Below are 12992 nucleotides of genomic sequence, written 5' to 3'. Positions count from 1 at the left end.
TTCTGACTTACTTCACTCTGTATGACAGACTCTAGGTCCATCCACCTCACTACAAATAACTCAATTTCGTTTCTTTTTATGGCTGAGTCATATTCCATTGTATATATGTGCCACATCTTCTTTATCCATTCATCTGTTGATGGACACTTAGGTTACTTTTTGAAACGTGTTATGTTGACAATCTAGATGGGCCTCATCCCACTAGTGGGGAAAGTGAGTCTTAAGGTTTGAGCTCCTCCTCCTCCATTGTCTATTCTTTTGCACACTCTCCTCTCATCCAGCTGCCTTCCATTCTGGCCCCCCCTCCCCGTCCTCTTTCCCGGGTCCCTCAACTCAGTCACTCCCTCCCATGCTGGGACAGAGTGGCCGGGGACCGTGTACTTGTCTCTCCATGGCTGCAGCCATCAGGAGTAACATCTGGCCCCATCACAGCCCCAGCTTCAGTTAAATCAATGATGGCTCATGGAAAGATAATGAGGGATAAAATCTGGAGCCCACAGAGCAGGTCTTTCACACCGTGCTGGCTTCCTCTGGTCTCTGAGATGTTCCTAATTCGTGCTGAACTCCTCCTGTTCCTCCTGCACCTCCAACTGGCCTCCGTCTGGAATACACTGTGTTGGTTTCCTCTTTAAGGGTTTAGGGATTAGGGGAGAGGCTGGGAGCAGATTTGAGCCCAAGCAAGAAAGTCTAGTCTCAGCCTGGCCCAAACAAATAGGGCCCTGATTCAAAGCCAGGATTTGGGATGGGGGAGGGGCTGGGCGGGAGTAGTCTCCATGCAATTGACCAGAGGGTGTCTCTGTGGCCCCAATCTCAGTGGGGAGTGGAGGGTGGGAAGTGTGCTCAGCCCCACGCATGGAGTGTATCATCTGATCTTCACAATCCCCTATAAAGTAGGTATTTAATAGTATTCCCTTTCCAGAGAGGAGGAAACAGGGCCAGAGGGCTCAGGTGACTTGCCGAAGGTCATAGAGCTCATGAAGGCAGCGCAGAAACTGTACCCAGGTCCAACTCAGTGGTGTGTTGGAGCTGGGTTGAAATGGCTTGTAAGAGCTAAATGTCAGCACCACTTCTTGACTCTGCGCTCAGTGACATTCACTGGTAGCTTGATATTGGCCGTGGTGGGAGTATTTACACCATGAAAACGGGCAAGCACTACATATCTGGGTTTTCCCGCTTTTTGGACAGCTGGTTGTACACATTTACTAGTACACCATGTTTGTCCTATTTAAAAATCCCCCTGCTTTATGTCCCCAGTGGTTGTCAAGCGCAAGATATGCACCAGAATTGTTTTTGGAGCATGTTTTGGAAAGTATGGGCCATAGAGAATGTGGGGTTGGGGCCTCAATCTGTGTTTTGAGAAGCCGCTAATCTAAGCTATTGCTCCTAACTGGGAAACACACAGAGAGGGGTCTGGGCTTAGACGGGGAGACCTGTTGAATCAGAGGGAGAGGGGGGAAACACATTGGAAGGAGGCCTCTCTTCCCACAGCTCCTCCCTGAGAACAGCTCACTGGGCAGGCCCAGGTGATGGTTATGAGTACAGACCATGAGGCCAGGCCATCTACTCTCCTTTCCTCAGTTGCCTCATCTGAAAAACGGGGATGATAATAGTACCTGCCATATAGGGTTGTCATGAGGAAGAAACGGGTTAATAGATGTACTTAGAACGTGTCTGGTGCATGGTAGGCACCACGGAAGTGCTGACAAACATCCATATTCTGCCTTCTCTGGCAGCAGGTTGTGAAAGCTATTGGACTCAGCCCCCAGGGACATGACTGGGTTATTGGAAGAGAGGAGCAGACATGAGTTGCATCCTCCTGACTTACCTCTCTTGGCAATACAAAAACAATCGCAAGGAGCTAACATTTACTGAGTACCTATAAACCTCAGAACAGTTTCTATGTGCCTTAGGTGTATTAACTCGCTTAATTCACATTTTCACCTTACAAGAAGGGTGTTATTATCACCCATTTTAGAGGAAGGAACTGAGTCACGGAGAGGTTAGGTCTTTTGCTCAAGGTTACACAGCTGGGGAGCAATGCCGTCAAACCCAGGCCACCAGCTCCCGAGCCCTCCCTCTGTCCTATGACCAGCCCTTGGCTCCCACCCCTGGATATCTCAGTCATCCACCACACAGCATTCAGAGGGGTCTTTCTGAAGAATAAACCCAGCCCTGTCACTCCCCTGCTTGGCATATTTCAATGGCTCTTTCTTGCCTTTTCAGAATAAAGCACAAATTCCTTAGTATAGTTGGCAAGGCTCTCCACCCCTCTGGCCTCACTTTTCTCCCCACCCCCCTCTCATTTTTTGCCCCAGGAACACCAAACTGCTTTTGTCCCCCTTCCCCATTCCTCGCTGGCCCCCACCCCCACCATGCAGCTTCTCTAAGCCAGTGTCTTTGTGTGTGCTCTATCCCTGGGCTGGAATGCCTGTCTTCTCAATCCTCCTTGGGTGGGCTCACTCTGAGATTCAGCTTGTCACCTCTTTCGGGAAGCCTCCCCTGACTACCACTCTACACCCACACACAATAGGGTGGGTCAAGGGCGCTTCTGCTCTTATCTTGGGACCTCTTTGCTTTCACCCCACTGATAACAACTGTCCATGTCTGCATCTGTCTCCCCTAGGAGCCCCTGGGCTCCCATCACCCAAAGTGGAAAGAAGGGTCAGCCAACTGGGTAGCTCTCTAGGGTACCTAAACAGCACTGGGAAGAGCCTGGAATGGAGAGGCTAGTGTTTTACAACCTCCTCTCAGGGGGAGATTTCTATGGGGCTACAAGTTAGGAGTGGTTTGGCAAATTGCCTGAGGTGGAGGATGAGCCCCTCAAGGGTACTGCTTTAGAGACAAGAGAGCTTCCCTAAACTGCCTTTGAAGGAGGTGGGTCTGGGGAGATGGAGGGATTTTGCTTTGTAGGGCGGTGAATGCAAGTTTGGGGCCAGAGCTGAACTGCTGAGGCCACAGAAGAGAAGCTGAGCTCTGCCTCCAGGGGGCGCCCTCCTCCCTCTACCTCTGCACGGGGTTCAGCCTCTTTTCCAATTCAGTGTTGACCTGATACCTAAGGCCTGAAAGATGCCCAACATGAGCCTGCCTAGAGCCTCCGTGACTCAGCTCACTTCCCTGAGGACTAAACACCAGCCAGACTCAGTGAGAAGGGCAGCATCTCTGGCTTCGGTGGGGGCTCGGGTGCTGGCGACATCAGCCCTTCCGGTTTCCAGATGCAGCACTGAGTTGGCTGACACTCACACAGTGGCTGTGGCCAATCGCAGCCTGGGAGGGGGGCATGATGGGGTGTCACTGCTGGAGTCACCTTCATCCCTGTCACCCTGAGCCTGCACTTAGCTGCAAAGTGTCGTAGGGCTTGTGGCACTGAGTATCACCATCCCTGTGACATGAGGGCAGTGATAATGCGGAGCTGGAAAAGAGGCCTCTTTGTCTGGCTCCAATTTTTTGTCCAAACTGCCCTGGGCTGAGACCCCATGTGCTGTACACAGTGAACTGTGCACAACCTTGCTGCTTGGCAAAAAGTTGCTGTTCTCCATGCCAAATGTTGACACATTGAATTCAGTATCAACGAGGGACCTTTTAGAAACATTCAGCATAACATAATAGACTAATTCATTAGCACCCCATGGGTCTGACTGGGTAGAAGCTGAAGCTCGGAAAACATCGCCTTAAGGAATGACAGATGAAAATATCTTTCCCATGATATAACTGTTATTGCCGGGAAGCGGCATTAATTGTGATTGCTTATCTATTAATTTATTATAATTCTTTTTTCACCTCCAGGCTTTTACCTACACATGACATGTACCAGGGGCTCAGCTGGGGCTGATTAACGCGGGGTTATCTGGGAATGGCTCAAAGCTGGCTGGAACAGATAATGGCAGCTGGGGTAATTAAAATGTCTTCTGCATGGGAGAAGCAAGTTTGGAGAATTTTTTAGGCACAAAGAATTGGTGGCGTGGGTTTCCTAAAGGGAAGGAGATAAATGCCAAATGCCACTGCCCTCCCACATACAGCCACGATTGACCAACGGGCACAAGGAGGCACAATCATGAGGTAGACTCCCAACCCAACGGGGCTGGAAGGAGGAGCTTGGAGCTGGAGCCAGAAGCAGGACATGGGGACCCAGGCGACTTAGCTGATGCCCTGGCATATGAGGAGCTGCTGGGAGATACCCTGGTACCTGCTGCAGCCCAACCCCCCAACACACACACATATTCCACTGCAGAACTATTTGTATTGCAGGGACTGTGCCTCTCTGGAAGGACCAGCTCTTCCTGACCCTCAGAGAAGCATGGGGAGGAAGGGCAATGGGCTAGAACAGAAGTCAGGAGCCAAGGCTTTTCTCACTGATCTGCTGGGAGACTCTAGGCAGTTCACTCAACCTCTCTGGTCCCAGGTGTCCCCATCAATTAATGGGGAGCACAAACTGCCCTGTGAAGAGGAAAGTCAGCGATGTGGAGGAAGGGCTTTGGAACCTGTGAAGTGTGGGTGTCGCTGGGATTTGTGGAGGCTTTGTTCCGTGCGTTAGTGTCAATCACGTGATGCCTGGACCATCACAGCCTGTGGACGGCGCCAGTCAGAGGAAGCCAGGCAACACTGCATGCGGCTCTGGGCACAAGCTTCAGCAGAGGCCTTTGGAGCTGGATAGGTCCCGGCTGGTCAAAATCCTTGTTCTGACCCTTTTTTACTGAGTGACCTCTTTGAGCCTCAGTTTCTACTTTTCTGTAAAACTGGGAAAGTCATCCTTCCCTGGAGAGTTGTTCAGAATTTTGGATGAGATGGGGTATACTGAGCACATAAAATACATAAGCAGGAATTATTTAATTAATCAATTTAACTCTTACATAGTACTAAATAACACTTTCCTTAGTGCTTTACTGATGTCAACATACTCGCTTAATGCTCAGCGTAAGAGTCCTATGAGATGGTACTGTTCTTGTGGCCATTTTACAGATGGGGAATGAGGCACAGTGACGCGAAGTAACTTGTCCAAGGAAGTGGAAGAATCTCGATTGTAACTCCGGCGGACTGGCACCAGAGTCTGTGGACGTCACTGTTGCTATGATGAGGATGTTAATTTCACTGATTACTTTCTGCTTTGTATTATATTCATTCATTCATTCATTCAGGCATTAATGAGCACCTACTGTATTCTAGGTGCTATTTGGGCACTGGAGATATAGAGGTAAACCGGGCACCATCCTTGATCCTTATGTGCCCAAAGGAAGCCTACCAGCTGGTGACCTTTGTGTTGGATCCATCTCTAGACACCCCCTCTCACCCAAGTGCCTAGCTTGGTACCTGGGACCTTGAGAGCATATGTATATGCCTGCTGGATAAGTGAGTATATGAATGACTGAATTAAGGAAATGTAAAAGTAAGGAAAGCAGGGACTTCCCTGGTGGTTCACTGGTTAAGACTCTGTGCTTCCACTGCAAGGGCTACAGGTTCGATCCCTGGTTGGCAACTGAGATCCCGCATGCTGCGCGGTGTGGCCAGAAAAAAAAACAAAAAAAACCCCCATAAAAAAGTAAGGAAAGCAGACACTCTCTTGGGCTAGGATACTGCCCCAGGGTGCAAGGATACTGCCCTGCCCCTCCTTCCAAGAAGTCCAACCCTGACCCCACACTGGCACTGGCATTAATGTGGAGAGCCACTGGCATACTGGGGTGGTGCCTTCTCCACAGTCTTGTCTAGAAGGTCAGGTCGGGCCTCAGCGCTGAGGGTCCAAACCCTCAGCTCCCTGAGGGGACACCCCCTCTGGCCTTGGAATGAGGGCATGAGCCAGGCGGAGATGCTTTTAATTGGCTTCTGGAGCTAAGACCGGAAGCAAAGCACAAAGAGGACTTAACCACAGGCCCTGTGTGGACACAGTGGATGAGGGGTCAATACTCAGGGTGGGTGAATGAGATCTGTGGATTTTGTTCCTGCCACTTCTGAAGGGATCTCCCAGTGCCCCAGCCCTTCTGCTTGGTGGCCATGACTTAGATTCTGTGAGTCCATTGTACTCTGCCCCCCCACTGCCAGACCTCGGCTGACCAGCCAAGGAGTGGTCACCTCCCATCGGGGGTTGCTACAATCTGGCTGATGACTCAGCCCCTATCCTGGGGACATTTGAAAATGTGTGGATGGCATTTATTTATTTGTCACCAAGTCTGGAAATCAGTGAGCAGGGACAGGGATGCTAAACATTCTACAGTGGGCAGGACATTCCGGAAGGATTAAATGTCCAGCCTCAAATGCCTATATAGTGCCCTGTTGAGAAGCACTGGCTGGTGCTTGGTCAGTCCGACATCTGACCTGGGGAAGGTGGGTAACACTCAGAGAAAGAGCTGGTGAGAAGAGCAGAGGCAGACGGATGGTCAGTTGGGGTGTGATGACCCCAGGGCAGCTGCGATGAGCTGACGTTTCCAGGGAACAGAGACTGCGAGGAAGGAGCTGAGGCTGCGAGCAGGAGGAAGCAATGGGCAGAGAGAGGGAAACGGAAGAGCCTGGCTGAGTCTCAGGGCAGAGGGTTGGAACCATAATCCTCGTGATGTCCAGGGTTGCTCTGGATCCAGAACCACTCTCCACATCTGCTCTTGTGGCCTGGTGGTTCATTCTTGTGTCTCTAGTGACTTGAGGTTACCTGAGTGAGCTCTGCTCCTTGAAACCAAAAGAGGCCAAATGAAGGATCGGAAGCCCAGAGGCATCACAAATTATTCCCATTTTAGAGGCAAGGAAACTGAGGCTCAGGGAAGCTAAGCAATCTGCCCATGTGCACAGTCCCTGGTGCTAAAGGGACTCTCATCCTCACCTATGCCTCCGAGGCCTGCTCTCCTGTCACTGAGCTGGAAAGTAATGTGGAGGGGGAATGCGCACAGTCTGCAGGGGGACCACAGCCGTCCCGGGAGGTCTGCCTGCTCCTCCCTTGTCTATTCCTACATGGACTCCAGGGCTTTGTTACAGCAGCTCAGAGCGGTGAGGACTCAGGGAGGTGAGCCAGCAGGATGGAAGTGTGGGAAGAATGTGCTGAGCTGGCACAGGGCTGGTGGGGACCTCTAAGGGCCCAGAGGTTGGACTCAGCACCCTAGGAGCCCAGGGCTGCCATGCCTGGAGACAGAGCCTCGGGCGCCTGGAATGTGCCCCACCCCGCCTTCTCAGCCTTGCTCCTCTGCCCTGCTTCTAGCTCCATACGGAGGTGGAATATTGGGGATATGATGACCTCATCCTCCAGCCTCCAAGGACTTTCCCAGGGGAGAAGCTAGCTTGGGTGGATAGAAATCCAGAAGGGACCAGGGCAGAAGGTACCTGGTCTCAGTCACCAGCTTCCAGCATCCCTTTCTCCCACCAAGGCTCCTGGCAGGTCTCCAGGTCTGGGCTCTGGATCAGAAGAGTGGGCAGGGTGGCCCTCGAGCTCTGCCATGGGCACAGGAGTGGGAGTGGAGAGAGAGTAACAAGCAGTTGTATGCTGGGAAATGCTTAATAACCAGCTCTCAGGGGATGGCGAGGAGGAACCTCTTATTTGTAGCATTTGCCAACTTCTGTGGTGTGAATACTCCCACCTTGGCCAATCTCAAGCTACCTGCATGATGTCACTGACTGAAAGTGGAGCCAGGAAGAGATGAACACAGCTGGCTCTGGCAATCAACCAGAGTGAGCCTTGAACAGCTAACCTGCCTCCTGGCCTTTGCTTATGCTGTTCCTTCTATGTGGAATGCCCTTCCTCTCTCTCCTTGGTGAACTCCTACTGATCCTTCAAGGTCCAGTTCAAACATCTTCTTTCCTGTAAAGACTGCCTGAAATTCCCCACCTTCCATCAGCTCTGTGGCACCCGGCATCTCCTTCTGCTGTGCCCCGTGGCCATCTGATGTGATGGCTTGTGATGGCACAAGCCGGCCGAATGAGTTACACACAGAGATGCAGACTGGGCAGGATGGGAGCTCCTTGAGGGCAGGCCTCAGTGCCAGTCGTCCTGAGATACTCAGTTGAATACAGGTGCTGGGTAAGGAATGTTAGCTGGGTGCTGGATGAACGAAGGAACACAGCTAGAGGCTTGCAAGACTGTAGGGGCAAGTCTGAGACAGATTTTGGGAGCTTGTTTCAGCCACAGGATGTTTAGTGATGCTGTCACTTGCCCCAGATCTGGGCTGGGTAAGAGAGTCCACCCGGGGCCCCAGTGACATCCAGGGCATCTGGCTCCAAGGCAGGGTGGCTGGGGGTTGGTGCTCCTTTGGCACAGGGATCTCTTTATTCTGCTGATCTCAGACCACAACTAATTACCCTAATGGGTTTAAATGGCCCTAAATGTTCTCAAGGTTTAGACAGGACCCATCTGGAGCCCGCAGGTGGGCTGGCCCCAGCTGATAGTGAGTGGGCAGACCTGAGCGTGGATGCCACAGGAATCCAAAGTGTCAACTCCCGGTGTTGCGTGAGGCCTGAGGCCTGGGACCTGTGTGGGGGTGTGTGGGCTGGGGCCAAGGGTCATCGTCATAACAACAGCCCTTCACACGAGCAGGCACTGCTCTCAGCGCTTTAGCTCACGAACTCATTCAGTTCTCACAACAATCCTAGGAGGTAGGAGGCATGATCATGCCCATTTTGCAGAGGGAGAAACTGAGGGAGGCTAAGTGATTTCTGCAAGGTCTCACAGCCAGCAAGCAGAGGGGCTTGTATTCACACTGGCAGGTTCTAGAGTCCCTGTCTTTAGTCACAACAAGATGTCGCTTCTCAAAGTGGGCAGGCCACAGAGACAAACAAATTTGTGCCCTTGCCTGGGGCCACACCTACAGCCTTAGGAAGCAAGTCCAGCCTGAATCTCCTCTAGCTGCAGCAACTGTCTCCCCCGGGGCTGACCTTGTTCTGAGGGAGCCCCACCCCGACCCGTGCCAGGACTCAGAGGTACATTACCAGGGTGGTGAAGATGAAGTGGTAGTACTCGGTCATCATGCCCATGGCCATGGCCTACGGGAGAGCAAAGTGTCAGCACCCTGCAGGGAACACCCGAGAAGCCCCTCCCGCTCTCCACCCTGGCAGGGGGGGATGGGGGGGTGGGGAGGGAGTGGGGAGAGAGCAGTGAAGACCCGGGGCAGCACAGGCTGACGGTGGGTTGGGAGAGGCTGGCCGCTTGGAGTGGGACATCCTCTGAGACCACCTTCCGACAGGGAAAATGACTGGCTGGCAGACAGCAGTGGATTTCACACTGGAGTGTGCAGCAAAATCATGGGTGACACATTAAAATGCAGAATCTTAGGCCACACTCTCCAAAGATTCCAAATTCTGCAGGGCCAGGTTTGCCTTTTTAGTAAGCATCGCTGGGCCTGCCACACTTGGAGAAATGCTGCTGGAATCCGCCCAACATCGCCTCCTCAAGTGCCCTGACTCTCCTCAGCTGAACTCACCGTCCTGGCTCCAGAAAGACGTCTGTGGGCGCTCGGCTCCCACCAGCCCAGCCAGGCCCGACGAGGAGGGTCCGTCCTCAGTCTGAGCCTTCCCCGGAAGGGCTGACACATCCCTGCTTCTTGGGTCCTGGCTGGTGACACAGCGGGCCACGTGGCTGCTGTGAATTATTATTCTACACCATCATGAAATCTATTGTATTTTATTAGACGCCTATAAACTATAATACTGATGACCATAATGCATTTTCTACAGAGTCCTTCAGAATGCGGGCCCACAAAGTGCTCCAGGAGGAAATGTCACTGGGTCAAGTACACTTTGAAAATGCTTCACATTCCCTCCAGGTCTTGGAGGTTCACAACCCGCATTCACAGGTGAAAGGTTCAAGAAGTCCTCAGTACACAGACATGCTGACCTTGGTTTAGTTCAGTGTCAGGCTGAGCACAGAATCTTCATTTTCAATTCTAGGAGTTTTCACGTCAGCAAACTGGGGAGTGAATTCTGACTTTCTGGCTGGATGACCTCAGGCCCATTACTTTCCTCCGGAGCCTCAGTTTCCCCATCTGAAACCGAGCACGATAATTGCCCCCACTTCCCAGGGTGGCGATAAATGAGGAGCTGTGTGTGTGAACCCAAGTTGGGATTGTCTTTATTACTCAGTTGCACATGCCTGGGAGAGGAGGGAGGCACTGGGCGCCATTGGCCGGGACACTGATTAAGGGATTTCTGGGGGGCGTGTACTTCCTCCACACTGAGTGTAAAGATGTGCCGCATCCATGCTGACTGTGCCCTTGGCACTGGGATAAACTCTTTCCTCGCCTCATCTCACTGAATCCTCCAGAACCAGGGGAGGGAGGGATCATTCACTCCATCTACAGAGCAGAGGATGACTCCGGGGCCGCTTGCTCTTGGGTATATAGCACCCATGGGCAGAAACAGGATTCAAGCTCTCAGATGAGCTTTTAGCCCCTGTGTGAGGGGTCCTGGGGTGGGACTTCCTCTGGGGGAAGACAGAGGCTGCCGTTCAGCTTGGGCACCCCTTGCAGGGTGTGCGGGGCAGGCCTTGAACACATTCCTGGCCAGCTCAGCACCTCTCCCCCTGCATTCTTGTGACCCTTCCCTGCCGCCAGCATCTCCTGGGGTCATGTGTCAAGGCCCCACAGAATGCCTCCTCCAATCACCAGGTTCGCTTTCTGGGACCACATAATTGCCTTTTACACAAAGCACTGGTTCGAATCAGAGTGGTTTTGTTTTCGGCTGCGGCACCCTCGGAGGGAGGCTGTGAGCGATTTCGCTGTTTGTTTCTTAGGGGGCTGGCAGAGCTCGCCCTGGTTCCCAGCACGCCACACCCTGGGCTGTGTCGGGAACGGAGGCACGGCCAAGGACCGAGAGCCATTCTCCTCCCCCGCCGTTGCCGCAGAGCTGACCAGATGGTGCACAGAGCCTCGATAAACCTCCCAGCGATAGGAGAGTGGCACCGAGCGCCACGGGCTGCAGGGAATCAGTGGCTGGAAGAGGAATTCTGGGGGCTGTTCCCGAGACCCCCAGGCCTCTCCGTGCTTCCTGCAGTGTTCTATTCCCTCTCCGCAGCCCCCGCCTCCCACCTGCCCCGAGGTGGCGTGGAAACTAGCATTTACTCAGCACCCTCCGTGCGCCAGGCCTGGCTGGGGCAGCTCATCCATCGTCTCATCCCATCCTCACACCAACTCAGAGGGTCAAGACCACTGTGTCCAATTTGCTGCTGGTGAAACTGAGGCTCACAGAGGCAAAGTGACCACCCAAGGTCATACAGCCGGAAAGAGGCAGACTAGAGGTCGAACCTGGATCTGGCTGACATCACGCCTGTGTCTGGGAAATGGCGGGGAGAGTGGGAGAAGTGGCAGGCGGATCCCAACCACCCCTCCCTCTGGCCGGTGCTCACGCACCTGCTTGAGGATCTGGGCGGCCATGGTGTGGCTGCAGTCGAAGATAATGCGAAATTCCCGGCCTCGCTTCATCTCCTTGAGCAGCGGGCGCGAGTCATCAGAGTCAAGGGGGAGCTGGCGGATCTTCAGGCGGATGTTGTACCTTGATGGGGCCATGATGAGCTCCTGCAGTCGGATGAGCCCTGAGAGGTCCCGGGGCACAAAGGACACATGTGAGCCCACGTACACCTAGCTGCAGGTATCCACAGACTCGTGTGGCCACAGGTCTACAGACACGCATGGACACTGACATGCGGCCCGCGGAGATAAGTTCATGGACTCAGCCACGCATGTGCAGACACAGGCACTAGCAGACTGGGGCACAGACACGTGCACCCAGCTGTGCACGCTGGCACATGCCCACAGGCATGTGTGCACATACAAACACATGCTTACATGCACAGACAGGACATACACTTGGGTTGATAAACACAAGTGTACACAGGTAGGTAAAGGTGTGTACACACCTGTAGATTCAAAAGCAGGCACGGACGGCTAGCGAATCCCCACTGAGTCCACCCACCTGCACCTCTCTAACTCAGTCGGTGTAGAGACTTACGGAGCTTGAACCAGGGGCCCCCCGCTCCTCCTCCCCCTGCCCCCTGCAACACTGTGAAGCATGGGACATAATCTTCCTAAACAGTCCCAGCAACCTGCTTCCAGGATGCAGCCCAAGTGGCAGCTCCAGGCTCAGCTGTACCAACGGTTGGACCAGGTAAGGCCAGGTGGTATTTGTGCCCGGCCTCCACCCCCAAGGGCAGGCTGCCCCCGTACACCTTAACCATTCTTCCGGGCTCAGTGCAGCCACCTCCTCCATGACGCCTACCTCTACTGCTCTGCCCAGACAAGATCTCCCCACCCCACTCCCATCCTGCCCCTCTCCCCTGAAAATCGGTGACCTCGTCCTTCAGCACTAGCCTCTTCTGGCCTCATCTCACTCTCCTGGTCCTGTCACAGACTCCTCAACATTAGGGACTGGGTCTCCACATGCCCTAGCACGGGGCCTGGCACTTCGGTTGTGCTCAACACAAATTTCCAGAATTGGATTGACTACTGTCTTTTTTTTCTCCCCACACTGAAAAATCCTCCACCTTGGCATTTTGCAAAACCACTTAATCTGGGGACTTCCAGGGAAAACTGAATGTCACTTCTTGGAGACAAATGGCTCGCTTAGACCGTATTAAGTTCATTTCCGTCCTTAGTACAAGGTCCATTCTTGCTGACTCCTCTCTGCTTAGCCTGGAAGCAAGCTTGCTTGCTGCTTTCTCTCGCCCTACCCACTGCAGGAAGAGCGGAGGAAGCACAGGCCCAGGGTCCCAAGCAGGCCATCCCCTCCCACCTGCTGGGCTCCCCGCCCATACTCAGGGCTCGGTGTCTGCATCCTGGCTGCATTGTCCACTCAGGCATGCTCCATTTCCCCGCTAACAGCACTCTGGTTTTCCTTTGGGGAACAACTCCTCCCCCATGCTCAGTCCATGTGACTCAAGAGTCCCCACTCCAGGGACACAGAATCTGGCCCCACTCCAGGGACACAGAATCTGTCCCCACTCCAGGGACACAGAATCTGGCCCCAGCCTGGTCAATCAGCACACACATCGCTCTAGGCAAAGGTATGGGCTTAGCGACGGATGTGTGACACCAGCTGCT

The 12992-nt window shown here is 53.4% G+C and overlaps 1 protein-coding gene across 1 annotated transcript in view; it reads right to left on the bottom strand.

Annotated features, from left to right (window-relative positions):
• Positions 1–12992, bottom strand: part of GRIK3 (glutamate ionotropic receptor kainate type subunit 3) — a 239600-nt gene that overhangs the window by 61995 nt on the left and 164613 nt on the right. Inside the window, exons 4-5 of the mRNA XM_007104099.4 lie at positions 11307–11488; positions 8893–8946 (exon numbers count right to left, since the gene is read on the bottom strand). Coding sequence (XP_007104161.2) covers positions 8893–8946; positions 11307–11488 — 236 coding nt within the window. The remainder of the gene's footprint in view (positions 1–8892; positions 8947–11306; positions 11489–12992) is intronic.

Source organism: Physeter macrocephalus, chromosome 3, assembly GCF_002837175.3.
Source record: "Physeter macrocephalus isolate SW-GA chromosome 3, ASM283717v5, whole genome shotgun sequence".
Lineage (NCBI taxonomy): Eukaryota > Metazoa > Chordata > Mammalia > Artiodactyla > Physeteridae > Physeter > Physeter macrocephalus.
Note: the sequence above shows the minus strand (reverse complement) of the source record. Positions and strands in the feature narration are given on the sequence as shown.